General features: G+C 26.2%; 2 protein-coding genes across 20 annotated transcripts; both read left to right on the forward strand.

Annotated features, from left to right (window-relative positions):
* Positions 1 to 6,243, forward strand: LOC107164297 (Meiotic central spindle). 13 transcript variants are annotated; one of them, XM_015512052.2, is made up of 6 exons: positions 2 to 291; positions 497 to 574; positions 683 to 772; positions 1,005 to 1,153; positions 3,830 to 3,931; positions 4,024 to 6,243. In XM_015512052.2, the coding sequence occupies exon 6, from the start codon at positions 4,078 to 4,080 to the stop codon at positions 5,356 to 5,358; it is 1,281 nt and encodes a 426-aa protein (XP_015367538.2). In that variant the 5' UTR covers positions 2 to 291; positions 497 to 574; positions 683 to 772; positions 1,005 to 1,153; positions 3,830 to 3,931; positions 4,024 to 4,077; the 3' UTR covers positions 5,359 to 6,243. The 13 variants fall into 13 exon arrangements, with proteins under 13 accessions (XP_015367539.2, XP_015367538.2, XP_015367537.2 ...); XM_015512053.2 differs by having other exon boundaries at positions 1 to 291; positions 497 to 772; positions 3,830 to 3,958; XM_015512051.2 differs by having other exon boundaries at positions 497 to 772.
* Positions 5,219 to 26,444, forward strand: RtGEF (Rho-type guanine nucleotide exchange factor). 7 transcript variants are annotated; one of them, XM_089217080.1, is made up of 12 exons: positions 17,035 to 17,237; positions 17,926 to 18,019; positions 18,404 to 18,530; positions 18,590 to 18,761; positions 18,830 to 19,048; positions 19,121 to 19,319; positions 19,799 to 20,020; positions 20,921 to 20,999; positions 21,088 to 21,209; positions 23,190 to 23,298; positions 25,632 to 25,718; positions 26,170 to 26,444. In XM_089217080.1, exons 2-12 carry the CDS (start codon positions 17,954 to 17,956, stop codon positions 26,175 to 26,177), a joined length of 1,410 nt encoding a protein of 469 aa, XP_089073206.1. In that variant the 5' UTR covers positions 17,035 to 17,237; positions 17,926 to 17,953; the 3' UTR covers positions 26,178 to 26,444. The 7 variants fall into 7 exon arrangements, with proteins under 7 accessions (XP_089073194.1, XP_089073202.1, XP_089073190.1 ...); XM_089217068.1 differs by lacking the exon at positions 17,035 to 17,237 and adding an exon at positions 5,219 to 5,360 and having other exon boundaries at positions 25,632 to 26,444; XM_089217076.1 differs by lacking the exon at positions 17,035 to 17,237 and adding an exon at positions 10,477 to 10,497 and having other exon boundaries at positions 25,632 to 26,444.

Consider the following 26,444-nt stretch of genomic DNA (forward strand, 5'->3'; position numbering starts at 1 on the left):
AAAATATTTGAACTTTTGAAAAAACAAAACATGATGTTATAATATAAAAAATTACATTTAATAATAATTAATCACATTTAACGATCAATACACTTGAATTATCAAAAGAAACATTTTTTTTATTTGTTCAGTACGACTATCAGTATGCTCTAGTTTTTATGATTTTCTTTTTTATTATTTGTGTTACTTGTTGGTTACTTCCCATCAACAACTTTTAATCATCTGTGTCTCTTGGATAGTTGGATACCTTATATGGTTCGTAATATGTACTACTCTGTTTCAATAATTCAGGTATATTATTAACAAATATTCATTTTTTTTTTTTTTTTTTATAACTGTATGAGATGAGACTAGGGCATTTGACATCTGCTAATATTTACTGCCGTCTGCAAATAGACCTTTGGCACAATTAAATCTCGTAGTATTTACATTTCATATTTGTTTTAAAAATAAATGACCACAGTAGTTTTAAATTGTATCCAACTATATTTTACAGCTACTGCGGTGACACCGCCAAGACAGTAGAAACGTACAGTCACCACATCAGTGATTGCAGATTACAATAAATTATTAAGTACACTAAACTTAATACTATTAGCTTTAAAGAGAAACTTAAATAACAATAAATACAAATAATATAACTATAATAATTATTGAACACATTTTTTTGTCTTGGAACAAGATTAAAAAGATATTTAAATCTCTACAATGGAATTACGAAGCAAGAAATTTCTAGAAGAAATTAAATATTTCAGCTTGATTTGACTAAAATGTATGTATAAACACATAATTTTTTCAGTCTTTATTCACAGTTCTACTAACTTCTAGTAAATCAAAATAAAATAACACAGTTATTAACATAATATCACTAATTTTTTTTATTAACCTTATAATATTCTTCAATAATGCTAATAATATACTACCATCTTTATGTACCTACTCAATGTCATGTTTTGCTAGTCATAGGCCATTTTGTTACTACCTTATTTTTATTTACATTCTAGGTATCTACTATACTCTGTTTCAAAAGAAAATAGACTTGGCGACGACTGGCTCCTATCCTGCATAAGGTACAATACAGCATTCAAATTATTTGGCAGAAATGCAAAAAAGTGTGCAGAATTGGTATATTCTTCTTTGGAACATAGTATATGTATGATTACTTAACTAAACAATATATTAATATTTTTACTAAATTGCTTTACATCTCCTACAAATTATACTTCTTGCTGCCATTTTCATTTACACTCATGATCTTTATGTAATAATTTTCAAATTCCATGTTTTAATACCTTTTAGTATTATAATTAATTCATAAAATTATGAATATATATATATATATATATATATATATATATTATATTTTATAAAAAATAAAAGGATTATTAAGAGTACCCAGTTTAACTTAAAATAATAAACAACTTCATCCTCTACTTTATTAGACTCTCGTTTTAATTTATAATCATACACCTGCCTACTCAAAATAATATTTTGTCTTTTTGTAACAGCTCTATCTCATCTAAAGTATTTAATACTAATAAGCTGTACATAAACTGTTAATGTAGTCTAATTAACATATCTTTATGTCTCGTTTGCTTCCTAAAACTTATATTTCATAAATATTTATATAATACAAATACCCATCTCTGTAACCATGATGCTGCTAATATCTATGTCAGTTTTGATAACTAAATATCTCTCTTAAAGCTGAACATAAGTCAAATTTATTTAAATATATTATATTAACTTGACGAAATTTTTTTATTTTTAATTCTATTGCTCTTGCTTCTCTATGCATTTAAAAATATTTTTGATCTGTAAGGTAATAAAACTAATTTTTCTACCCTATTAACCATTTGAGCCAAAATTATTCCTATACAATATTTTGGACTAAGAACTCAACGTTTTTTAAAATCTTCAATATTCAAAATAAGTAGTCTAAGTTTTTTAATTTTTTAATAAGTTTTTAATCAATATTTATTTTTTATTTAATTAAACAATTTTTAAATGTAATTGTAAGATTGCACAATTTTAAGTTTCTACGTGGAATTTTTATGGAAGAAATAATTATTTTATTTAGTTCTTTGTTGGTAATCTTGATTTTTACTTCTCACAAATTAGTTTGAAAATGTATGATTAATAATATTCAATTAGGTAAAAACTTTTTAAGAATGTTACCAAGTTACTTTTTTAAGCAAAATCTTAAAATTAATTTTTTTTTGTGGTAAGTGTCTCAAAACCCTAAAATGCTCTAAAAACTATTAAATGACCTTAAAATTGAAAATTGCCAAAAAAATATAAAATAAAAACTCCTTGATCTGATTCAAAATTTTTTTTTTTGATCATAAATCTCTAACATATAAAATTTTGTTTTTATAAATATTAATTTTTTTTCAAAGACTATCAAAACCTCTTACTCCAATAAAGATTAAACATCTGTCATTAATGATTTAATGAAAAATGTAAAAATCACAATATGTAATTCAATCATGATTCCTAGTAACCTTTAATTAGCTTGTAATTTTTTTAATGTTATTTGGTGTTCTAACTTATCTAACTGCTTCTAGGCTCTATTTTTTTTTATTGTATATGGATACCATAATATGATAATAAAATTTTGTGGTACCTATTTAATATTAATAATTGTATACAGTAATTGTTATTTTGTCTATTATTTGTAAGAATGCTATCAACATATCTCTTTTATTATTATTTATCTTATGCCAAATAATAATATTAATTGTTACTTTATTATCAACTCATATTTAAATACTATTATTATTATTTGGTTTTGGTATGATAATTATGTAATTAGCTCATTTGGCATTTACTTAACTTTGCTTATTCTATGACTTTTCTGATAACATATCTTTATATTTTTTTGATCACCTTGTCTCAGTTTAAAATTAAAATTTTAAACGATACTTTATATGCTTTATCAAAAATAAGTTTAACATTATTAGGAGTTATGCTTATGACTACCATTTTAAACTATTTTTTTAATTTTTTTTGGTACATTTCAAAATAATCTTAGAAATAATAATTTCAATAAAATCCTACGATATGCCCCAGATAATAATTTTATATACATATAATAATAATATTCTCGCTTTTAAATTTTATAAGATGTAAATTCAGAGTAAAACGTATTATTGTTAACGTTAAATTTCCCGTGAAATTCTCAGAATTTTTCAGACGTAGAAAACAAATGTGTCCTGTTAATTATATGAAAAATGTTTCAAACTTATATTTTGAATTATTTTCTTTATTTTAACTTCATATATTCTCATACTTAAAATAAAAAAAATGATCAAAATTCGACATACTAAAGAGGGGTGAGAGTATTTCCTATAAAGTCATTTTCGTTGACATAGTTCACCGTATTGACCTCTCTCTCCTTAATAGATATCGGGCAATAGATTAGTGGAAAAAAATGTATAATGAAAGTAGTAATTAAAATTTTAAATATAATTTTATAGAATCTTGAAAAATTGGAAAAACGGGCACTGATTTTAATCGTAAATGTAGAATAGATCTTGTAAAAACAGATAGGACATTCATAACTGAGGCTATTGTGTCTTTTATTAACTGATAATAATTTAAAATTATTTGTTTACATTTTTATATGACACATTGACACGAATATTCGAGTTTATTGCATAAAATTATATTTATAGTCGGTACTCAATATAGCTATACTTTTTTGGCCTTATATTGGAAACACTTGAATCACACGAATTCTTCAACGTTATCACTATGATCAACAGCTACACAGGCATTATATAAGTCTTATTAATTCTTAATTTTTTATTTCGTTTTATTTTATCAGGAATACATCAAATACGGGCTGCAAAATCCAGATAAATCAACCAACTCTTAATCACCAACTTCAAACCATTAATAATCTACATCATCTTGTTACCATGTAATGGTACGAAAAATAAATTTGAGTTGATATGTATATTTATTATTTACATAATATAAACATGATTAGTAAATTAAAGTACTGTTAAACTTTTTTAGGTGTGTTATTTTAGCAGAAGCCGAGAAAATACGTGATGCGTTATTTGCGGTAGGATGAACGACACCAAAAGGAGTGATCTTCCTGGTAGTTCGAAGACACGTGAAAGCGAACGCTTTGCATGCAATATTTGTAACATGTCATTCACTCAAAATAGTCATTTGACTAAACATGGACGAACACACGCAGTCGTGGAGCCGTATCCATGTGATATTTGCGACAAGTCGTTTGCTGACAACAGTCAGCTCATGAAGCACCGACGGAACCACATGGTTGAGAAACCCCACAAGTGTGATTTTTGTGAAATGTTTTTTGCTCAAGCCAGTCATCTAAACAAGCATCAACGGTCGCACATGGGTGATAAACCGTTCCCGTGTGACATATGTGACAAGGCGTTCGCTGATAAAAGCCATCTAAAAAGACACCGGCGAACTCACACAGGTGAGAAACCTTACCCATGCGGTGTGTGTGACAAATCGTTTGCAGATAGTGATGGTTTGACGAAGCACTGGCGATGGCACACGGGCGAAAGACCTTACCCTTGCAATATGTGTGAAAAGTCATACGCCGATAGCAGTAGTCTAACGAAGCACCGGCGGTCGCACACTGGCGAGAAGCCGTACTCGTGTGATGTTTGCGACAAATCCTATTCTCAAAGCAGTCATCTGACGAAGCACCGACGTACACACATAACCGATAAACCGTTTTTGTGCGATATATGTTTTAAAACGTTCACTGATGGCGATTTTCTTACAAAACATCGCCGGACGCACACAGGTGAAAAACCATACCCGTGCGATGAGTGTGAAATGTCGTTCGCTCAAAGCAGCAATCTTACAAAGCACCGGCGGACGCACACTGGTGAAAGACCTTACCCGTGTGATATCTGTGATCAGGCATTCGCCGTTAGCGCCAGTTTAACTAAACACCGTCGGACGCACACCGGCGAAAAACCGTACCCGTGTGAAGTGTGTGACAAATCATTTGCTGATAGTGGAAGTCTGACAAAGCATCGGAGGACACACACTGGTGAAAAACCCTATTTATGTGATGTGTGCGATAAATCATTCGCAATTAACGGTAATCTGACGAAACACCGCCGGATACACACGGGCGAGAAACCTTACTTATGTGATGTGTGCGATAAATCGTTTGCTGATAGCAGTGGTCTAACGAAACACAAGCGAACGCATACGGGTGAGAAACCTTACTTTTGTGAAGTTTGTGAAAAGTCGTTCAGTGATAGTGGTACCCTGAAGAAACACCGGCGAATAAAGCACACACAACCGGATCAGTCAAACATGGCAAAAGATGTCACTACCCTGCCCGACGTATGATGGTGACAAAAATTATACATTCAATTTTGTAATAGTATAGTTAATTATTTCGATATTATAGTCACATGACTGGTGGATACAAGAAGTCAAATAAATAGATTTGACGATTAAATGATCCATAGTTTTTAAAAATTTAATCATATATTATACTGAAACTTAAAAGTTAAGAGCTGTTATGGTTGCATAATTTATTATACTGTTATTCTAGATAATAATAAATGCGTTTTTATAAGAGATAGTTAATTGATTAATAATTGACTCGATAGCTGAGAGGCCAAAAGTTATAAAATGTTTAATTTTACTAAAAATCGTTTTGAAGTCCATTATGGCAATCTGGTTTGTCTTTGCATTCGACAAAACATCATCATAGTCAATATCAAAATTAAAACATGTTTAATAGATACTTTAAGTTTTATGATTTTAGAACATATTTATTACAATGTTTCTAAATTCGTAAGATATATAAATATTATATTGCGATCCAAAATATATTAAGTTAATAAATATAAGAAGTCCAGATTTGTTACTCATGTGAAAAACAATTCATTAAATTTTGCACGTGCAATGTTTTAGATAGTATTGTTTTAGTTAAATTATGAATGAAAATTCTAAACACATGTATAACTAAATTTTACCATAAACTGTATCTCATATTTTGTAAAATGTTTGCTTGTGACATGCAATAGCTTATGGTCTCTTAACCATTGATGAATTACTAAGAATTATGGTAGCTTATGTATCATTAACCATCTATCAATCATGTTGGGTAAATAAGCTCCCAACTCTAATATAAATGTTATAAACTTCCAAGATAACGTAGGTACCTAACCTACCTTACATATTGTATGACTGTTGATAATATATTTATCTAACTTAATGATTTAATCAGAGCCTTTATATTTTGTATACATTTAATGTATTTATAATTTTTAGCTTTTAATCTTCTTTTTTTTGTTTATTAAATCTAAAAAAAAAAAATCATGTTAAATATAACGAAATTCACTTCAAAAAATATAATATACGTTTTAAACACATTACAATATAGTAGAGCTCAAAATATGCCATTAAAATATGCAATTATATGCCATAAAATATATAAAATATATAAATAATACCTAATTTTTCAACAAAAATATGAAAAAAAGGTAAACATTAATTCAAGAAAAAAAAATTATATAAGTACACTTTTAAATGTGAATTTAAAATTACTTTATCATAAATACACAGCTATTAAGTATGAAAAAACTATTAATTAGTTTTAGATCTATTAAAATTAAATTTTACATGGGTTTAGTACTATAAGTATCAGGATATCAGTATATGTAACAATTATTTTTCTGATAATTTCAAATTTGAAAGATCTTCAATGATTTGACAATATTTTTTTATAAATCAAAAACGTCCACTCCACGTCTAAAGAGTTGTTTGGTGCTTACTTAAACTTAACAATGTTATCAATTTTCATAGCCATTGTGTCACTGGCTTATAAATATCTAATCTTCTAGTTTTATGATTGTGTTACTCATAAACACAATGATATTAGCGATGAATTTTTTATTTTTTTATTGAAGTTTAATAAATTACAATGATAAATGATGATAATTATGGAAAGTTTTTAATAGTATACTTATAATTTATAATATATATGCTAAATAATCTATACATGATCAATATACACGAATTTATATGCTAAATAGTGCCAAATATGCAAAATAAGTACATATTAATAATATAGGCTTCACAAATCAAATTTATATCATACTCAGGCATAAATTTGGTAGCTCTAGTTATTAGATGAATGAATACTATTCCAAATTTGAAAAATTTCACTGTGTGACTGATATTGATAAATTAATTATTTAAGCCTTGTTAAAAGATTCATTTGTTTATTTGATCCTATTTATTTTGATTATTGTTTATTGTATAGGCATTTGGATTATAAACATGGATCAATTATTATTAATAATTTACCCTTGAGTATGGTTTAAGGTTTATGGACAATGATCACAAATAAATATATATACACAAAAATTAAAGATGTTTCATTTGTATTAGAAATATATATTTATTTTTAATGAATAATGTGAGAAATGACAACTTCTGAATTATATGAGCATTTACTCTTTGAATAGGAAATAATAACAAATTCCAGTAACCTTCCTAATCAAAGTATAAATAAGAATGATACTATTTTTTTCTTATTTCGTCTTATTTTATTTAAAATTATATGCATACAATTATAATAGTTTTGTATTCTAACCAATATTCATAATCATTAAATGTGCTCACAATAGAAATAATACATTTAACTTTTTCATTCAGAAAAATACATAAATAATTACATGTTTACCTATGAAATATTAAAACTACTTAAATAATAATTAGATTGATAGGCCCCCCCTCACTTAGGCATGATAGAAACCTAAGGGTGCCCATTCGAAATTTTTCCAAAAAAACTTCCACGAGTACCAAACCTACAGTTCCCTCCCCCACAGTTCCACAGGTTAATGTTCCTTATTGTCAAAGCCTCAACCCCCCCCCCCTCACAAAAAAATTTTGAGGAGGAATCTTCTATTACAATTTCAAATTTGAAAACAGATATTTTTATGAATTTCCAACTTAAAAGTAATTTTCAAGATTTTGTTGAATTTTTCAAAATTATTACTTTAGACTATCATAAAAAATATATTGACTTAAAATATTTTATTTTAATGAAAACAAATAATAATACAGATTGGTAATTTGTAGTATTTGTTCTAAAAATAGACATATTATATAGTTGTCGAATGATCAAAATTAAATCATAAATTTTAAATGCATAAAATAATAATATAATAGTATCACATAGGTTGTTGGTAGTTCTTCATTTTAGTTTTTCGTTAATATAGGTAATCAAATTAATAATTAAATTGATCAAACCTATCATATCAAGTGGTGCATTTAGATATTTTGTGTCCCCAATGGAGAAAATATCACCTTGAACTTTTTAGATTTTAAGTAAAAAAAAAGAATCAATGGATTTACCCCAATGTGAGTAACACGTAATTGTATGAACCCACTCTTCTTTCCGAGCATAACATTGAGTGTTCCTATGCCACCAGACACCACGATTAAAGTGGGAGGGGGACACTGGGGGACTGAATACCCCTACGGCTCTACCTCTAATGGCGGTTAAAAACCGTTTCCTTTAACCAATTATTTTTAAAGTATGCAGGATCGGCGAACGCTCCAATTATAACCAAACATTAGTCAATACAATTGAAATAATTAATAATATAATAATTATTATGTATGTTATATTTTTATTTTTTATGAATTTATGTTAAAGAAAATACAATGTAAGTTATTTTACTTTAAAACAGTTCTTTATTGAATAATATAAAATTTAGTTTCATATATTCATATATATCTATTCATTTAGATAGGACTGCATTTTTATGATATGAATATTTTTTGTCTGAGTGATTTCTTCAGTTTTCTTAAAAGACAATCATTGCTTATAATTTAATAGGTATTGAGAAAAAATATTCTCTATCAAAATATTAAGTTTGCTTAAAATATTTGTTAGTCTTAAAAATGTAGTATTATTTGTGTTTTAAATTTATCATGAAATAAAATATAAATTACAAATTTGAAATTTATTCAGGGTTAAGAGTGGTATGGTATACAAACTGTGTTTATACATTTATTATACTCTGTGCATTTAGACATTCTACACAAAAAATTATGTATAGAACACTTAAGACTATATGGAGGCATTAGTACCTCCGAACATTTTTCCCACTTTAAGCTCTGTCTATAGTTATATTCATCATAAAAGTTTTTTTAAGGTTCTTAGTAGAGCAATATAAAAATGTATTGATTTAACATTGAAATGTGTTTTTTTTTTGTGAAATGCTTCGATTTTTTGATAAAAAAATTAATCTAGATGATACTGGTCAAAATTAAAAGTTCAATATAGCTTGGGAAAATATGTATTGGGAAAAACAAAATTAAAATTAAAGAAAAACAAAATTTTTATGTAAATTCAGTTTTCGCCTAATTCGATTTTGGTTTTCTGTTGTAATTTTAAACCAAATATATCTACACATAAAGGAAATTTTCACCAAATATTTATATTATTATATTATTTTGTATACTCCGTACAATTTTAAATATTTTGATTCTTTTTGAGAATGGTTTGGAATGATTGGATTCTTTTTTAGCAGTGGTTCTCAAGCTTTTTTGATTCACGGCACATTATTATACATCACAAGTTTTCGCGGCACACTCAACACAAATGTAATGAAATAAAGTAGGTATGTACCTACTGTACTCAATATTTTTTACCAGCATAATTACAAATATCAGAAAATTCTCGTGGTACACCTATAGTCAATCTCGCCGCACACCGGTTAAGAACCACTGATCTATAGGTAGGCATAAAAAATTTAGATTTGTATTAGTTTTTTAATTTTTTTTTATAAAATACTGTTGAAATTTTTACAAATAATTCATAGTTTAATACAAAGCTCCATATAAATTGCGTTAGTGGAAATTAGCATTAGCGTTAATTAGCATTAATAGGTGCACTATATTTTTGATGAGCGTCTGAAGTAAACATTTTGATGTGTTGTTCAATAATTTTGAAATTCTTAACAATTTAGATCTAAGATTTGAAAATTTAACACATCATTCCTTGTACGTTTCCTACCTTTAATAATACAAAAAAGTCTACCAGAAAGGCGTTTCAAATTAATTTGTTAGTGTTTGAAGTTCAAATATTGTTGAATGATAAGACTGATTTATAGATATTAAAGACTTTAATCAAAGTCTATGAAGAAATACGACGCCAGACGGTTTTGTTTATCACCAGGTTACTTCATTCGACGTTGACGTTGTATACGATTGTATGGATGTTACAGGAACGTTACGGAGGTCGATCTGAACACTTGTAACAGGAGTGTATGCCGTGTTGTGATTTTCTTTGAACGAGTGGCTAGTGGCTATTATAGTTGTAGCGGCAATCGCTTGTACTGGACGCCGCCGCCGTCGCCGAAATCGAAGAACAGTAACGACTAGAGCGTACGACCCTGGTACACGGAGTCCATAATATAAAATACAACGCGTATCTACTAAAATGTTGAGAAAATTATATAGGTAATAATAATATTATTCTTTCTTTCACCTTAAACTCGGCTTAAATCACTATTTGGACTCAATTTTTTTTTGCATTAGTTATTTTAGGCATTCTTAATTATTTTGAAAATTTTTTCCTGCTTAGTCGGTCATCGTTTTGTTTTTAAGGAAATGTCTATGGAAATTTTGGTTTATGTTAGCTTTTAGATTCTGAGCGGAGAGATGAATTTATTGATTTTACAATGTTGTGTTTTTTTTTTTTGTGTGTGTGTGTGTGTGTACACAATAAGTTCTTTCAGTAGCTTTTTTGGTTGGAAAGTGAATCTGTTGGTGCGCTGGGGAGATCAAATTTTGAAATTCCCAATAGTTTTCAAAAACACCGGGAAATATTTAAGGAAAAACAGGAATTTTACGCAAAATCAATTTTTGAGAAAATCGATTTTAGATATTGGTGTAACTCTAAAACAAATTACTGTAGACACAAGGCATTTAAACTGAATGTTTATACTGGCATTTTCTATACATGATTACATTTTCAAAATATTTTAAATCTTTTTAAGTTATTTATAGACATTTGAAATTCTGAATCTTTTTAGTTGTTTTTTTATAAATCATAATAAAATCTTATCCGTTGGGTCAAAAAACTTGAAAATGTGTAATACAAGGTTCCCTATAAGTTGATTTAATAGCAGCTGGAAAACAGTAAAAATCCATGGACACATTTTTTTAAATAATTATTTAAAATTAAATTTTTACAACATTTATTTAATGGAAAATATACAAATTCTTCAGTTATTAAAAATGTTTAAATTTAAAATTTAAAATAATGTTCCACGGGATTAGATAATTCTGATTTAATAAAATAAAATTTAAAAACTATTCAAACACTGTTTTTTTTTAGTTATTTTAAGTTCAAGTTTAGATGAAGCTACATATTGAATAATCAAGAATAAACATTTTAGTTATAGTTGTAATTCAATTTAAAAATAATTGGTGGGCATATTTTATACATTTCTAAAGTATACTGTGTATTATAATATGAAAAACTAATACCGTTAATAATTTATATTAATACATTATAATAAATTGTATACAAAAAATGACTGAGTGCAGAGTCGGGTACACAATGAATATGATTTGATTAATTTGGAATTTATTTTATAGATATCTAATTTTTTTTGTTTTTTGAAATAATAATAATAATATAATAAATTAATATTGAATGACAAATCCTATACTGATAAACCGTCTTCACTCAGAATTGTTTTTCGTATACAATGATAGGTATTATATCATTAAATTTAAATTTAATACCATCCACTACAGTATCCCACTTGTAACCTACTGTACAGCAGAGCGACATTTACATACTCGCTTTTTTAAAAATTAATTTCGATAGAAAAGTTTTCTCTAGGTCAAAAAACTTAAAATGTAAAAAAGCAGGTAAGTCGTGGATGTCGATCTGCTGTACAGTAGGTTACTGTAATGGATGGGATTAAATTTGAATGCAATGATAGGTATCATGGTATACGAAAAACGATTCTGAACGGAGATGATTTGTCAGTCTAGGATATATTATATTTAAATATTGTCATATATTCTATTTTGAAACACATATTTTATTTTTCAATTAAGACACATTTTGCATAAGGCACGGTTAATCAATTAGTATAGCTATCATATAGTTATCATAATTCATAATACCTTATATTATCATAGATATACGAATACCTGGTTTGAGGATAAATCGTTATCATTACGCGATTTCATAAAAATTTAAAACTCAAACGCTCAAAACATTTTTCCTATAATGACGCTTCAAATTTTCTCTATAGCTATTTGAAGCAAAACTTATGGAAAACTTGGTGTTAAATTGTATAACCTTAGATATAAATACAAACAATATTATGAATTTTGAACTACAAAATAATTTGCAAATATTCATGGTTTTGACGAATTTTTGTCAATATTTGAAATTCAAATGTTAATAAAAATTTAATTTGAATTTCCGGTGGACATTTTTTTTGTGATAAAGATTGAAGAACTTGTAAGGAGCCTTGTATTAAATTTTCAAATCTGAGGTATAAAAGGAAAATTTTTTATGAATTTCGATCTAAGATGATTTGAACATTGCCGTAATTTTTATGTATTTAGTCAAAATTTGAACTGTAAATGCTTATAAAAAAAATTTGTGACTATATATTTCTTTTATTTTTCAAATGATATTGTAAAACTATTTTAGGAGACTTGTATTAAATTTTCAAATCTTAGGTATAAAAGGAAAATTTTTTATGAATTTCTAGGATAAAATAATTTACGAATTTTTGTGATTTTTACGTATGTTGTCAAAATTAAAATTTGAATACATGTAAAAAAAAATTGTGGCTATACATTTATTTTATTTTTCAACTGCTATTGTAAAAATATATTATGAGTCTAGTATTAAATTCTCAAATCTTAGAATTAAAAAGAAAAACTTTTATGAATTTCGATCTAAGATAATTTGAAAATTGCCGTAATTTTTACGTATTAAGTCAGTATTTGAACTTCAAATACTAATAAAAAAAAATTGTGCCTATGTATTCTTATAATTTTTTAATCACTATAATAATAACTTATGAGGAACTTTTTATTAAATTTTCAAGTATTTTGATAGGGCCAAAAAATTTTTATCGACACTTAAAAAAAAAATTTTCAGACAAATTGAAAATTTCAGTCGTCTATAAATATCTCAAAAAAAGTCAAAATATTTTGAAAATTAAATTATGTAAGGAAAATGCCAATCCTAATAACTGGTAAAATTTTCAATTATCTAGGACTTATACTTTTTGAATAATAACAAATATTTAAAATCGTTTCAGGATAAATCGTTATCGTTACACTATTTCGTAAAAATTTAAAATTTAAACGCACTTAAAATTTGTCCTATAATGATGCTTCGAGTTTTCTCTATAGTCTATAGCTACTTGAAGGAAAACATAAGGAAAACTTAGTGTTGTATTTTTAATCTTTAGTTATAAATGCAAAAAATTTTATGATTTTTCAATTTCAAAATTACTTGCGAATTTTCGCGTTTTCGACAGATTTCGTAAAATTTTGAACTATAAACGCTTATTAAAAAAAAATCTTGACTTACGATTTTTAATTTTTTTTTAGCTACAATAAGAATAACTCATTAGGAACCTTGTATTAAATTTTCAAGTTTTTTTGGTCGTCCAACATTGGCAACATTTTTTTACCGACACTTCAAAAAAGTCGAAAATTTCAGTGGTCTATAAATAACTCAAAAAAAGTCAAAAGTTTTTGAAAATTAAACTGTATATAGATAGCACTACCATAAACATTTGGTGAAAATTTCAAGCATTTACAGTAGTATTTACAGTGATTTGTTTTTGAATTACAACCATATAAAAAAATCGATTTGGTCGAAAACAGATTTTGCGTAAAAATTCCCGTTTTTCTGTCATTTTTTTTTTGTTTTTCTCGATTTTTTAGAAAAATGTTGGAAAATGTTTACTTTTAACCTCTATAATGCACCAAGGATCTTCACTTTTACATCGGAAACCACCCCCAAAGTTTGAAATCGAAGCATTATTTCGACTAGTTATGCTGTACACAGACACAAAAACAAAAAAAAAAACAAAAAAAAAAACACACATCATTGTAAAATCAATACATTCTTCACTTCGTTCAGAATCTAATAGGTATATACTAGGTTTCTTTCAATTTGTTGTAAGTGAAAATTAAAATAAAAGTTTAGCCTTAACTCACAATATTTTTAAATTAATGGGTGGAGCTATAGAATATTTACTTAAATTAAGAAAAACGTAAAGAGGAAAATTATTTTATGTTAAAAATTCATAAATACCATTCTTTTTATATCTAAGATTTTAATAATTAATGCTAGATTTCTAATAAGTTTGTTCACCTTATTTAAAAAAAAAGTTATATTACATTTTCATGAGCACTTTAAGTTTTTAAACATTGGATATAGGTAATCATGAAGAACGCTTTTCTGATTTTATAGTAATTAAAAAACCATTAACCATAGATACTTGCAATTTACACCAAATATTTATTTTACCATTCATTAATTTATAATAAAATTTTAAAATATTTTGACTCGATCGAGTCGTATAACGTTTTTTCTTCATTTTTCTATATTTAATGTCAGTAAAATTTTATTTGGTGTTTATAAAACTTAATTCAAGCTCCCGATGGCTGATTTATTCTTACAATAGCAGTTGAAAAATATTGAAAATAAATGGGCATGATATTTTTTTTTACGAAATTCAAAATTTGTAAATTATTTTGAAGATACTTAAAATGTATAAAATGTATAAAATGTACAACTTTTATAGCTCGGGAATGAAAATTTAAGACAAGGTTGCATATAAGTATTTAATTCTGTAAGCTGTAATCGATAATCAAAAAATCTAATAGATAATATATTACATAAATAAAGATTTTTATATAGTTTTCTTAACTTCCAATTTTGACGAAATTACTTATTTAAACTAAGAATAATGGTTTTAGTTATTTTGTTGTAGGTAGGTAATCATAAAATATATTGGTTGTGGTACATGAAACTAATGAAATTTTGTATTGTAGGTATAGTATTTAATTTTATACACACAACGACTATGATATTTTAAAATATATTTTTTTATTTCCAAGGTTTTGCCTTGACAATAAATTATTATTTAAACTATTTAAAACAAGGTTGATTATATGTAGTATCATTGCAATTGTAACCAAAAAATTAATTTAAAAAATTTAAAAATTTATAATCACAGTATTTGTAATATAGTTCAAATTTGGTCGAAATTAGATATTATATTAAAACGGAGAAAATAGTTTTTGTTATTTTAAATATTATTAAATATTATTGGTGGCCGGTGGGTACTTGAAACTTTTGAAGTATATTAATTATTATTATATTATTAATATGAAATTTAATTTTGAAATGTAAATTTTTTGGCAGCTATTATTCCATCAACTTTAATGAATTCTAATTTTTAATATTCAAATAGATGACTCGAAAAGCAAAAATATCATATGAAATTGATATAGTAATATGAATCGTTTTTCGTATACAATGATTTTATAACATTGAATTCAAACTTAATCCGTTTGTTCATCAGTATTTGTGTTCGTAAATAATTATGTATAAAAAAAGCCGCCGAACGGTTTGGCTCAGTTGGCTACAATGAGAACGCGTTTTAAACGGTATTATTTCGCTAAACATCAGTGTACAAGTAATAGGATATCATGTTGTAGTGGTTGTTGTCTTGTTGAATGAATAGAATATTGTCGAATATTCATTTGAATATGGAATTATAGACTGCTGTGACTCTGCCGCCGACGTCAAAACCGAAGAACGATTTCTGCTATTTCATGCGATCCTGGTACCACTGAGTCAGTTTCGACTACATTTCGAAATTCGTTGGCCACGTCCGCCGGCGTCCGGAATATCCGTGGGTTTCGTAGCCAAATTACTAAATGATAAACTATACCACAATAAAATATAATAATATCATGTTAGCATTGTTAGCTACCACTTAATTTATTTTATTCATTAGGTACGTCATTAACATTTAAGATACTACATTACCTTGATATTTTTATTTTAGTTAAATTTTCGTAAGTTTTATATTAGTCTAGTTTGTGATATTTTAGATTGTGCATATATTATATTATAATTATTTAAAAAAATGTTTTCTTGTGTGGGAAGATAAATAGTATCGAAAAAAATATCATAAATTATGCCATTATTCGTGATATTACTAAATCCTTAAAAGTCTATTAAAGATGTATAGGAAATCGTTGGAAGTTGTAACTAGTTTGACAATACAATAGGTATATAATATATATAATATTATTTTTTTATGGGCGTGGATTTAAATGTCATAAAAACTAGATAAATGCTTCGTCCGTAAAAAAGATGATACACTGATTAATTCACTGATGTCATCAAGTAAATTTTAAAAAAAATGACCTTAAAATTTTTTCTTAACATAACATTAAATAAAAATAATATATTTGTATATTATTGACTATTGTATAGTTTAATAAGTTAGTAATTCATTCCTTTTTTTTCGATAAGATAATTTATGTACTCAAAATACAAGCACTGCCTTTAAAATTCCAAAAAGTTCTCTAATAATAAAAACATGTAAAATAAATATTTCATACTTAGGTTCTTTGATGTCTGTAATGAATTTTGTGCTTGGTGCGCTGGGAATAAATACTTCAGGGCATTGAGAAAAAAAAGTGCAATTTGCATACCTTAATAGGTATATTTTAAATTTGCATCATAGTAAGGCGCGTCTGCCGAGCATAACTTTGTTTATATATAACTTCTTTGGACATATTTCTGTAATCACTTAGCCACATTTATTATTGATAAGCTGTTATCTGTGCATTTTGACTGTTGATAATATTATTACGAACATAGGAATATTTTATCTGCTTGTTTACATTTTGCAACAAGTAATATATCATTAGGTAATTATTAATACTTACATTCTTTAAAATAATTTAGAATTTAAAACAATTTTTTTAATATTAATTAATCCAAGTTTCGTGTTTACAGTATTACAGCAATAGAAATTATGATAAAACATACGAGATAAAATATAATATCATTACTTACCTAAATTTTTCATGAAATATACTTTAACATATAGTTATTTTAGGGTTTACATTTTATTGATCCACATATTTTGAATAAATAGAATATTAAGTTCAAGTATTTACGAGTGAGTTTGTATAATTATTTGTTACACTGACAATAATATAGTTTGTTTGATATAGGTGGTAATGTTTGATTACAATAGTAAGTACTTAGGTGCATATATAATCTAATAGATTCTTTCACACATATAGGCATTTCATAAATAGTTTTGATACATTATTAATATTAATATAAAAACACTATAAGTAGCTAAAAATTAAATGCTTTTTGTATTTGTATACTACAAGGGTTTTAAATATTTTTTACTACAATGACAATATGTTTTAAAATCAATATTTTATTGACATATAATTTAATATAAGATTAAACTACTATTTTTGTTGATGTTAATCAATTTATTATTGCGTGGTCTAATGTCTAAATATATATTATTTTCCACCTAACTTATTATGTTAATACTTACGGTAAAAATTAAACCCAAATGTTACATTCTCAACCATAAATTGGCATTAGTCCAACATTCCTAACACACTCATACAGTCATACCATATTTTATTTTGTCATTACTGTAACTTTGCCAAAATACATATTCCTAGGTATGCTTATTTATAACAAGCACTATGAAGTTCACAATCACTTTTATCAATATTTTTTTTTTTTTGTTTCTGAGTAATATGAGGCATAGTTTTATTTCTCAGTTTAAACATATAAAAGTTGATATTTATAATTTGTTTTATTTTATTTTGTTATAGTTCATGAAGTTTTTATAGTGAATCCAAAATGACTTCTAATGAGCCATTACTCGTTCAAGCTGTATATTCATTTAAAGGGAAAAATAATGACGAGGTAAAATAATTTGTTGAAATCATTGAGCTTGTGCTTATATTATTCAATGTTATTTTGATATTTTTAATACTGCTTATTTAATCTTATTTTATATTCGTATGAATCATCAATGATAATAATTTGCTTCTATATTCATTGAATTGTGATATTATATTTTCATGTCTTTAATCATTTTATATCCCTTAGAGGAGACCTTGAACCAACGTAATGGTATGATTTTTTTTTTTATATAATTTATAATTATTAACTGTTATTTATTAAATGTGTGTTAAGCATGAAGGCGTATATACAAATGCATGGAAGTCCAGATATATTATCAAAACAGTTATATTTTATTTTATATTGAAATTTTTCACCCAAATAATTCTAATATTTTGCATCTAGCTGTGTTTGAATAAACACGATATTGTGATTGTCACTCAAAAAGAAGATGGTGGCTGGTGGGAAGGAACTCTTAAAGATAAAACTGGTTGGTTTCCATCAAATTATGTTAAAGAATATAAACCTCAAGGTAAAATATTAATAAATTAAAGTTAAATTATGGCTTTAATACTCTAAATTTTTTTATAGGAGAAAACATTACAAATAATAAAGTGCCAAACATACCGTTGGATTTAACAGAACAATTAAGAGCTAACCGAGCTGTGGTTGTAATGGATATTGTGGAATCTGAAAGAGCTCATGTCACTGAATTAAAGACACTTATTCAGAGTTTTTTAATTCCTTTGAAAAACTCAAATATGTACTACATTTTACAATAATTAAATTTAAATATAAATAATAATAATAATAATAAAAAATTTATTTTAGAATGTCTATTGATGAATATAATCAATTAGTAAATAATATTGAAGAAGTTTCAAAAATTCATGAAGGGCTTCTAGAATCATTAGAACAAGTCTCTGGGTTACCGCAATCCGATCAAAGAATTGGCAAACTGTTTCTAAATAAAGCATCTTTTATTCGGACTGTTCATTTGAAATATTGTGCTTCTCATCCCAGAGCAGTTAATATTATTGATAAATATAAGTATGTACTATAAATATTTTAATTTTATGTAAATGATTAATTAATTTATAAATTATAAAATTATAATTTTAGAGATGAATTAAATCAAATAATGGAAACACAAGGTGCAGTTAGTCCTGGTATTTTAGTGCTCACTGTATCATTAAGCAAACCATTCCGAAGATTAGACAAGTATAGTGGGATGCTTCAAGAACTTGAACGACACCTCGAAGAAAGTCATGTTGATAGAGGAGATACTCAGCGGTCCATCAGCATCTACAAAGAAATTGCGGTTTGTAGATTTTTGCATCACTTAAAATATTTTTTTCTCTTTGTGTCAATATTATTTAAAACAAAATACAGTTAAATAATATCAGCTACTATAACATTTTAACATAAGTTTGTTCAATCGTTTTTTTTAATAGTTTAACTAAAAGTATTGAATTAATTCATATAATAGTCAATTCTCTATCATTAAGAGTTTAAACAAATTACATTCTATGACTCTTAAATTCTGAGAAAAATATCATCACAAAACTTTTTGAGAATTTTTATTGTTAAAAGTGTTTTCAAAATAAGTTACTTAAAAGCTGAAAGTTAAAATCATTATTTTGCTTCTTTAACTAAGTAAAGAAATACCCAATTAAAATTATTTGATAAAATACAATTTTTTATTTAAGTAGGTACATATTGATTTGCTAAACTTGTTAATTTATTTATAACAGAATTATTCTAAAATAAATGACAATTTATTATATATTTAATTTTCAGACTGTATGCTTATCAACGAGAAAACAAAAAGAATTGGAACTATCAATATTAAGTGGAGTTGTACAAGGATGGGAAGGAGCTGATGCATTAAGTTTAGGCGATGCAATTAAAATTGGTTCTGTTGCTTTTGGTTCAGAACATAAAGATAGATATTTAATGTTATTTTCTACCCAACTAGTTATTTTATCGGTGTCCCAAAGACTAAGTTCATTTATTTATGAAGTAAGCCAAGGGTTTATTATTATAGTAGTTGCTGCTTATTATAATCATGGTTAATGTTAAAAATGTTATTAATCGTGTAGTGTTATCGAAAAGTGTAAGTACAGCCCTTAGATCATATATTATTGATGGAGCCACATTCGACTTGGTCATGTGAACTATTTGAAGCACATATAAGCAACGAGTCTCTGACAGAGATACTTGATATGCACATGTTTGAAGCGAAGTGTTACATATGGTTTTATGTGCTTCAAGTTATTGGGACATGGGTCCATCCATAATATATGACCTAAAGACTGTGTTATATACATACTTTAATTTGTATTTAATGTTATCAGTCAGTTAATGTTATCTGTTTTATCCAGTTCCTAAGTGATTATTTTAAGCCACGGATATTGTATTTTATTATGAAAACACTTAAATGTCATTTACTGCCTCTATTTGTCCATGGGTTATGTATGTTTCAGTAAATGTCCATAGTCTGATGGTTCTTAATTCTAAACGTTGACTGATTATAAATACCAATTTTAGTTAATTATTTATTAAAGTAACTTTCAATTATTTCTACATAAACTGTCCATATATTTTGTGGATTAATATGTATAAATCGTATGAAAACTGTTGTTTAAAAATTAATATTAATGCTTAATTTATTAACATTTAGTTGTTGATGATTATTATTTTCAAACTTTTGGTCGTTGTCATTTAATAACAGCCAGCTATATCGACTTGATATGATTTATCGGTTGATAATTATTATATATGTATATTTAATAATTATGAGTTTTTAAAATTAAAAAAATATATATTTTCTTATTTATTGAATCATCAAAATTTAATTATATTTGTTAAGTAAAATGTAAATAGACTCAACTTTATCTAGTTTATGTTGTTGATTTTTAGGGTACACTACCATTAAGCGGAATTTGTGTCAAGAAATTAGATAATAATGGTGCCATTAAAAATGCTTTTGAAATATCTGGTAAAAATATGTATTTAGTAATCATTGATTAATAATATTGTAATATTTGGAATTCATGATTAAAAATTATGATTTATATTTTCTATAGGCCCTTTAATTGATCAAATTGTTGCTGTTTGTCAGTCAAAAGAAGAGCAAATTGATTGGATACAAAAAATTAACAAGCAATTAGGAAATAAGAGTGTCATTAATACTACATCTAGCAAATCAGTAAGTCTAAGCCTTGGTCGCCTTAGTGATTATTTTGCACATTTAGTATGCAAAGGTGTCATAACTCGATCACTTTTGAAATTAATTCTTTACCCACAATACATAAATAATATTGATACATCAAAAGTTGTTAGGCGTTATGCTAATCAACATAGTGAATTTTATTCTCCTTGTAAAACTAAACAACACCGTCTCGAAGAAACTCAATACCATGAAAAATCTAATGTATCAAATAGTTTTAATGTTTCATCACCAAGACATTGCTCATCAATGGTTCTTAAAGAAGATGGACAAGTTGTGTATGGAAAAAAGCTGTTTTTCACTCCATTTCAAACTAAAGCTTGTCAAGATTTAACTATGTCAACATTGTACAAAGAAGATATGAATGATAATTATAAACAATATTTTTTGAACTGTGAATCTAATATTGAAAATTTAAAACCAAAACATTTGACGATTCCGTTGCTAAACACTGATAACAAAGATGAAATTTACTTATCAGATAATCAGGATAGTACGTTTTCTTTGTGCGATTTAAAAACGTCTTACTGTTATGACAACAATTGCGATGATGAAAAAGATACAGAAATAAGTCAAGATTTTCAATATTATTATTTTAAAGATCATAACAGTTTGAGGTCATCTGATTCTGGGTTGGCGGATATCACAATTCCTGTTACACAACAATCGCCATTACCACCTACTGAAACATCTAGTAGTAATTCTGAAAACTTGTGTAAATATTCTTCGTCGTTACATATCAATTCTTGTATTTTTGAAGATGATTCAATGTTATTGAATAATAAAGCATCTATGCCACTCGACAAAGGTTTTACATTTCGCTCTGAACTTTATGCACATTGGTGGCTCAAAAAAAAGCTACAGGGACCTCTTGACAGTTGTGATTCAGGCAAGATATTAATTTATATTTGACTGTGATTGTGTTGCTAGTTGTGTCACACAAATTATACAGTTTGAAACTAACATCTGACATTTGCCGAGTTGATTTTTTTCTTTACAAATGTCCTTTTATTATACACCGATGGACAATAAGATAATTGATTGTATACAGTGGCGGCTTGTGTTGGTTCGACTTTGTAGTGCAAACAAATATATGTACCTCCTCATCTCATTGTCACAACAAAAAATCTATTACATAAAGAACAATTTTTGCATAATCTGGCTAATTTAGTCAAGTAATCACCACTGCAACCAAATTATTCATACATAATACATATACCAAAAGGGATTGACCATTATATACAATTTAATTATATGATAAATAACTTGAGTATAGAACACTATAATATTATAAATTTATTCTATACAAATATTGCGTTCCCCTTAAAATTAATTAAAATTCCAAATCAAATATTTTTATTTGAACCTATTTAATAAATATAAAGTTTTTAAAATTAAAATCCTCCATTTTTCATGTTAACCAAAAGAGTGAGACTATAGTATTTTACAAAAACTCAAGCTGCTACTAATTGTTGTTATACTATGTAAAGATCAAAATATCCTCTCTTTTTTTGATTTTGTCATTACGGTGATATTTAATAATTTAGCTTTTCAAAACTTTAAATATTATAGATACCCAGAATCATATAGCTGATTATTACAGATTTAACCATTCCACCAATGTGTATTAAATTATTTAGATAGTGATTTCTATGCCATCATACATGATGCTATTAGTTTACATTTTAACATAATTGTCTATGCTTATACAAACCTATTTTTTATAATGGACTAACAATAATAGTTTAATATTTAAAAATAAAATGAATAATGAATATTTACTATTTAAATTTGTTATGCTAATTGCCGTGGTTAATAATTTTTTATTTAACTGTAAAAGAAAAATATTTTAAATTATTATTTGTATTAATTATTATACATAATTATTATAACTATAATGCAACGATCAGTACTGTATACAAATTTTCAAGGTTTTTGATTTATAATATTTTATTTTAGGTGGAAAAAGTTAATAGATTAGCTTGGGATGTGACAAGACTTAGACCCATTCCACCACTTCAATTTTATCACAACATTAATGATAAAAATATTTGTGTAGCAAAACGATGTAAGTATATATTTCTATTGACTAATAAATTTATGAATATTGTATTCTCTATTCACCGTTTTAAGTTTTTATATAAATATGTCGTATCTATCACCGTTTAATCATAGTTTTGCATAGATTTTAATCACAGAATAAAGCAGCCCATTTTCTTATAATCGACCAAATGCATTTTGAACAGCCAAAATTATTAATTGTATATTACACAGGTGGATTGTGTTATTGTTACTACAGTGGTTTCAATAATATAATAAGCAGGGCTCGAGACTTAAAGCATTTGCTTATTTTTATAGATTGACTTAAAATGTAGCATAGTGCTATGGAAGTGTATATCATGTTATAATACGTTTAATTATGAAGTTTGAAAGTGCTTTTTTTGCTTGTTTCAGCGATTTTTCAAAAAAATGCTTATTTCCAGTTTTTCTGATAGTTTTTGGTTATTTGACTAGTATATCTACATTTTTATAATGTTTTCAACTATTATAAATATCATTTACATTTCATTTTTCAGAAAATCCTTTGGAAAATCCAAAAAATCCTTAGTCTCGAAAGTGAAGTTAAATTTATTTTATAGTATTAAGACAAAGATTTAATTTGATTTTTTTGTTTTTTGTTTTTTGATAAATATTTTTCCAAAAATTTAAGTTTTTTAAATGCTTATTTGAGTGTTTATAATTATGTTTTTAAGAGCTTTTTTAAGCGCTTATTTTAATGATTTTAAGTGCTATAAGTCCCGAAACCCTGATAATAAGTAATTTTAGATATAGTTATCTAATAGCTGTAAAACAGGCATATTTGTTTTATGTATCAATTATATCTAATCAAAATATTAGTTCAGATCCATTTTATCTGTTTACATTAAATAATGAATTTATCTGGTCGACTGCCGAATGGGACTAAGTGAATATAATTAGTAATGTCGCAGTCCACGGGCAAATCAATCATCAAAAAATATGTTGCAGGTTGCACCCATGCAGGTTAAGTTAAGTTAGGCGTATGTGGTATTAGGATTGTGTGTACTCGTATAATCTGTAATATCAACATGTGATGAAAATACATTATAACTAAAACTCTTTAAGACATTTTATGATTATCATAATATTATTTCAAACACTATCTATTAATAACTATAATAATACACTTTTTTGTGCATTATTTAACTGTTTTAATTTTTGGAGGCTTATTAAAACTTAACATGTACACTTGCCTTTTTGTTAATTTATCTACAGTGGTTTTACAATATTCAATAATTAACTTATACAATATACATAGTATATTATGCACCTCAAAATTGAAATTTCAGTATGCAATTAACAAACATTGATGTGATAATGACACTGAAATTAATTAAATTAAGTAATAAGCACAGTGGTAAAATTAGTGTGATCATATTAAATATAGGAATCATTGAAAAAGCCCATAGAAAAACACCTCACAGAACAAATTCGCACACACATAAAAAATATAATAATAATAATCTGCAAGAAAATAAGCCTGTAATTATTGTAATGTATTATGTAGGTTGATAATTGATATATTATTATAGCCTAAGACAGAGCGGGGGTATTCTAAGTAATTCATCATCCTTTATCGCTTAATAATATTTTGATGGCTCTAAAACTATTAAGAATAAAGGGAGATAATATTTCAATGTTTCATTTTTTCTATTTTATAAGTTATTTTCCTCTTCAGTGCTACACTTCTCTGACAAATACTCGCAATGCGCCTTGAGGCTACTAAGCTCAGTTTGAATACTTCTGGTTTATGAAAATTTAATCAATTGCCCTATAAAATAGATTAAGTATTATTTTTTTAATACATTTAGTCGATTTTAAATTTCTTTTTGCTGACTACTTTTGTAGAATCCTTAATGAGCTTAGTTGTATATTTTGTTGGTATTAGTGTTATTTCATTACAACAGTCCATTTATTTATGGCTCAATCAATATTTATTTTATTATTACTGATTATAGTTGAGGCTATTAGCATGATATTACCTTTTTAAATCAAATTTTAAACTATAAGTCAGTGGCGCCGAAGTCCTAAAAATCTAGTAGGGCGAAAAATATTTCAAGAGGCCCAACATCTTAATATCGGATAAAATAGCATACCGTGGAGAGGAAAATGATCCATATGAAGCGGCCCTATCTTAAATTTTCAAAATATGTCGGGCCATGACCCAACCTTAACATAGGGTTTGGCGCCACTGCTATAAGTAGTGTTATTCTTTTCAACCTAAATTTAGATTTTGTAGAGTGAATAATTAAATTGTTGTAGAAGTTTTAATTATAAATGTCAAATAATAATGAAATAATTTATTTTTTCTCTTTTATTTAGCGGAAAGAACATTTGAAGATGATGGGAAGGTGTTGAGAGTGTTTGAAGCATTTTGTTCAAATACAAAATCACGTCATGCTAGTTCAGGTGATCATTCTTTGTTATAGTTGTAAATTATGATAAGAAACAACTTAAGTAGTTGAATATATTTAAATTCAATGTTATTATAATTTTTGTAACAGTAATAATGCTGTAAGGCTGTGAATAATAATATTTTTTGGACAATTAATAGTATTACATTACGTAATTATAACTGATATGTTAACGATATTCACTAAAAATCATTTTCCTGTCAAATACAATTTTGAAAATTTGAAAATTATTGCTTGATACTAATTTTAATGTATTTTTATGAATGTATAAATAATAGTTATAAACTATAACGTACCTACACAATTATATTAATTCAACAAGTTAATGTTTAGTATAGATAAATATTAAATTCCGATGTAGTTAAATGAAAGTTTATTGTTGCATGCACTGTTCCATTGTAACTATTAGTGAGAACATGTAAATTTATAACAGTATTGCATTGCAGGAATTTAAATTGAAAATGTGCTGTTGACTGTAACTTCTCATACATTAAGTAAATCCAAAAGGACTTGAATACTATTTGTTAATGAATATGTAAATTATAATAATTGTAAGTTATCATTTTATACTATATTACTGTATTGTAAATTTTTATAAATTGTTTAAATAATTAAATATTTATCTGTATTATAATGAATTATTTAAAAAAAATTATAATATATTATGTTATATCTTAAAGAAAATTATAAAAATACATAATAACATTTGTAATGATTGTAA

The sequence above is a fragment of the Diuraphis noxia genome, unplaced genomic scaffold (genome assembly GCF_037042655.1).
Source record: "Diuraphis noxia isolate RWA-SAM2 unplaced genomic scaffold, SU_Dnox_SAM2 contig0001, whole genome shotgun sequence".
Lineage (NCBI taxonomy): Eukaryota > Metazoa > Arthropoda > Insecta > Hemiptera > Aphididae > Diuraphis > Diuraphis noxia.

What these genes read in the sequence shown, in the direction of transcription:
- LOC107164297 (XM_015512053.2), top strand. Translation starts at nt 4,078, where the DNA reads ATGAACGACACCAAAAGGAGTGATCTTCCTGGTAGTTCGAAGACACGT.
- RtGEF (XM_089217068.1), top strand. Translation starts at nt 17,954, where the DNA reads ATGACTTCTAATGAGCCATTACTCGTTCAAGCTGTATATTCATTTAAA. An exon ending in TAAAGAATATAAACCTCAAG is followed by an intron (nt 18,531 to 18,589) that starts GTAAAATATTAA and finishes ATTTTTTTATAG; the next exon opens with GAGAAAACATTACAAATAAT. An exon ending in ATACTACATCTAGCAAATCA is followed by an intron (nt 21,210 to 23,189) that starts GTAAGTCTAAGC and finishes ATTTTATTTTAG; the next exon opens with GTGGAAAAAGTTAATAGATT.